We start from the raw sequence: 4,493 nt of genomic DNA, 5'->3' as shown, positions 1-4,493 counted from the left end.
CTCTCCTCTCCTTACTGTCTAGTCAACGTCTGAGTAAGTCTGTCTCTGGACTCTGAGTAACTGTCTCTGGACTCTGAGTAACTGTCTCTGGACTCTGAGTAACTGTCTCTGGACTCTGAGTAACTGTCTCTGGACCTGAGTAACTGTCTCTGGACTCTGAGTAACTGTCTCTGGACTCTGAGTAACTGTCTCTGGACTCTGAGTAACTGTCTCTGGAACTCTGAGTAACTGTCTCCCTTTTATACAATTATTTAACAATATGAAAGTATTTCCAATGAACATACTGTATTCCTAACGCTTCAGTTCTGTCTTAGAATAAGTTTTATATGGATGGTTTTGTCACGGACAGCGTTAGTATGTGACAGTATAATCACAGCCGTATATATTCCCCCCAAGCAGACACATCGATGGCCTGAACGAACTTTATCTGACTCTTTGTAAACTGGAAACCACACACCCTGAGGCTGCATTCATCGTAGCTGGGGATTTTAACAAGGCTAATCTAAAAACAAAAACTCCCTAAATTCTATCAGCATATCGATTGTGCTACCAGGGCTAGAAAAAACCCTAGATCAATATACTAATTTCCGCGACGCATATAAGGCCCTCCCCCGCCCCCCTTTCGGAAAAAGCTGACCACGACTCCATTTTGTTGATTCCAGCCTACAAACAGAAACTAAAACAACAAGCTCCCGCGCTCAGGTCTGTTCAACGCTGGTCCGACCAATCTGAATCCACGCTTAAGACTGCTTCGATCACGCGGATTGGAATATGTTCCGCACTGCGTCCAACAACAATATTGCACGAATAGCTGATTCGGTGAGCGAGTTCTTAGGAAGTGCATTGACTGATGTCGTACCCACAGCAACGATTTAAAACATTCCCAAACCAGAAACCGTGGATTGACGGCAGCATTCGCGTGAACTGAAAGCGCGAACCACTGCTTTTAACCAGGGCAAGGTGACCGGAAGCATGACCCGAATACAAACAGTGTAGCTATTCTCTCCGCAAGGCAATCAAACAGGCTAAGTCCCAGTACAGAGACAAAATCGAGTCGCAATTCAACAGCTCAGAACACAAGAGGTAGTGCAGGGTTCTAAGTCAATCACGGATTACAAAAAGAAAACCACCCCGTCGCGGACCAGGATGTCTTGCTCCCAGGACAGGCCTTAACAACTTTTTTGCCCGCTTTGAGGACAAATACAGTGCAACTGACACGGCCCCCTACCAAAACCTGCGGGCTCTCCTTCACTGCGGCCGAGGTGAGTAAAACATTTAAAAGTGTTAACCCTCGCAAGGCTGCAGGCCCAGACGGCATTCCCAGCGCGTCCTCAGAGCAGCTGGCTTGGTGTGTTTACGGACATATTCAATCAATCCCTATCCCAGTTGCTGTTCCCACATGCTTCAAGAGGGCCACCATTGTTTCTGTTCCCAAGAAAGCTAAGGTAACTGAGCTAAACGACTACCGCCCCGTAGCACTCACTTTCCGTCATCATGAAGTGCTTGAGAGACTAGTCAAGGACCATATCACCTCCACCCTACCGACACCCTAGACCCACTCCAATTGCTTACCGACCCAATAGGTCCACAGACGACGCAATCGGCAACCACACTGCACACTGCCCTAACCCATCTGGACAAGAGGAATACCCATGTGAGGAATGCTGTTCATCGATTACAGCTCAGCATTTACACCATAGTACCCTCCAAACTCGTCATCAAGCTCGAGACCCTGGGTCTCGACCCCGCCCTGCTGCAACTGGGTCCTGGACTTCCTGACGGCCGCCCCCAGGTGGTGAGGGTAGGTAACAACATCCCCACCCCGCTGATCCTCAACACTGGGCCCCACAAGGGTGCGTTCTGAGCCCTCTCTGTACTCCCTGTTCACCCACGACTGCGTGGCATGCACGCCTCCAACTCAATCATCAAGTTTGCGGATGACACTACAGTGGTAGGCTTGATTACCCAACAACGACGAGACGGCCCTACAGGGAGGAGTGTGGGGCCCTCGGAGTGTGGTTGTCAGGAAAATAAACCTTCACACTCAACGTCAACAAAACAAAGGAGATGATTGTGGACTTCAGGAACAGCAGAGGGAGCCCACCCCCCTATCCACATCGACGGGTCATGTAGTGGAGAAGGTGGAAAGTTTTAAAGTTCCTCGGTGTACACATCCACGGACAAACTGAATTGGTCCACCCCACACAGAACAGCGTTGTGAAGAAGGCGCAGCAACAGCGCCTCTTCAACCTCAGGAGGCTGAAGAAATTCGGCTTGTCACCAAAAAGCACTCTCTGGACTCTGAGTAACTGTCTCCCTTTTATACAATTATTTAACAATATGAAAGTATTTCCAATGAACATACTGTATTCCTAACGCTTCAGTTCTGTCTTAGAATAAGTTTTATATGGATGGTTTTGTCACGGACAGCGTTAGTATGTGACACTGAGCCAAGGACTGTGAGGTCTGTGAGGCGGAAGGTAAGCCTAGCAGTTACGAGCGTTGGGCCCGTAACGTTGCTCGTTCGATTCCTTGAGCCGACTAGGTGAAAAATCTTTCAATGTGCCCTTGAGCAAGGCACTTAACCTTAATTGCTTCTGTAAGTCGCTCTGGATAAGAGCATCTGCTAAATGACAAAACAAATAATACAAAATAATAGAAGGTCAGTGAGTTGGGTACATCTAGAAGTGTTTTCTCAGTGGTCAGGGATTAATCAGCTSTAATCTGATGCAGAGCTGAGATGAGCCATTCAGCACCCACAAACATGGAAGATGTCACCGCAGCTTTCCATTAAAGACAGCTTAGCTTTACACTAATGCACACTGCTGTGGCTCAGCCCATGCCACGCATCATCAGATGTACCATCAATCTCAATGTACATTACATACCTGTAATGTGGGATGTGTGGGAGAYAAGTGTTATGTCAGACTTGAGGATTCATGTCAGGGGCGTCGGCTGTTGGCTGTAGGTTACATACTGTAACAACTGACTGCCAGGGAGTGCCTGTTGTAGCCATGTGTMTGGTTATAACAATGGTTTTGAAGGGATATGATGTGTTCATGGGGTTGCTCATATTGCTGGTGTTTGGTGGATACTCAACAGCAACAACAGTGTGCTATTTTAAGTGGATATTTCAACACAAGTGGGTTATATTAAATGAGTTGTGTTCAACTTGAAACGGCTACCCTCCCATTCTGCCATCATTCTCTTTTTGCCCAGACTATAGAGATGTTTCTTTGGTGAGACCTATGTATTAATGCAATGTTGATCTTGGTGGCAGTAAGTCTTTTCTGATGCTCCTAGCTCAGCTTCCAGGGATTCCTTAGTCACATGACCCTAGGACAGCATGTCCAATAAGAACTGAGTCTGTCAGTAAATCTGGAAGTGCTTTCCTTAGGAWAACACTGGGTGAAATATGCATTGGCACAAAGCATTCTACAAACAACCCCATGAATCTAATTCTAAACAAGCATTGTCATGGAGAACTGTTATAAAGTTACCAACAGAAATGATCATCTTTCTCTTTTCTCTCTTTCTCCATATTTCTCCTTCTCTCTCCCTTTATCACCCCTGTCTCCCTCTCTCTCAGTTGGCAGTCCTGCGGGCAGTGCCCAGGGGCATGTATGACGGTCCTGTGTCTGACTTCTCGCCCATGTCTCGTGGTGGTACCCCCTCAGCGTCTGCCCGTACCTCCCCCACCAAGCAGCCTGTGAGGAACCTGCACCACTCCGGCTTTAGCTTAGCAGGTAACCCTGCACAGCGTGGTGAGCTTCAGCTACCTTTTCATTTACCCATCCGCTTTCCCATCCCTGGTTGTCATAGGAAGTGCCAGGAACCTGACACACACACACACTCAACAACAGTCAACAATGACACATTACAATGCAATTCACGCTTGATATGCTGCCATGGTCGACTTTGCCGTTTGTCTGCGGAATAGCCTTCGGGTGAAATCTGACATTTTACCATAATCAAATTTTCTGCCTTCATGATTTGTTTGAGGTAATAAATGCACACAGCACAAGACATTTGTCCTCCAGCCATCTTGGTACTTCCAGACAGTGCTCTATATGTTTCTCAAGTCTTTTTGTTATCTTAAAAAGAAAAAAGTTTTTTTTACATTGGTTGATTTAATTCATTTCAGCTTGATGCAGCTTTGTCTTGGTTCTCTCTCTCTCTCCCTCTCTCTGTATGCATCTTAATTCAACTACAGTATGTTCTAAGATTTCCGCCCAGACATCTGGCATCTCACTTTCGTAGTTGTTGTCTGTTTAATGAAGCTCATCTAATGAGCGGGTACAATGAGGCTGATGATAATTGATGTGTCTAAAGTTCGTTCACATAACCAATAGCAGGACAGCGAGAGAGGAGACAGCGAGAGAGAGGACAGGCGAGAGAGAGACAGAGAAGAGAGCAGAGAGAGAGAGAGAGAGAGAGAGAGAGAGAGAGAGAGAGGAGAGTAGAGAGCAGAGATGAGAGAGAGAGAGGAGAGA

At 46.8% G+C, this 4,493-nt stretch overlaps 1 protein-coding gene across 1 annotated transcript in view; it reads left to right on the top strand.

Annotated features, from left to right (window-relative positions):
• The window catches only part of dpysl3 (dihydropyrimidinase like 3), a 47,609-nt gene that overhangs the window by 41,930 nt on the left and 1,186 nt on the right, over positions 1–4,493 (top strand). Inside the window, 1 exon segment of the mRNA XM_070434318.1 lies at positions 3,590–3,746. Within this exon segment, the coding sequence (XP_070290419.1) occupies positions 3,590–3,746 (157 nt within the window).

The sequence above is a fragment of the Salvelinus sp. IW2-2015 genome, linkage group LG23 (assembly GCF_002910315.2).
Source record: "Salvelinus sp. IW2-2015 linkage group LG23, ASM291031v2, whole genome shotgun sequence".
Taxonomy (NCBI): Eukaryota; Metazoa; Chordata; class Actinopteri; order Salmoniformes; family Salmonidae; genus Salvelinus; species Salvelinus sp. IW2-2015.
Note: the sequence above shows the minus strand (reverse complement) of the source record. Positions and strands in the feature narration are given on the sequence as shown.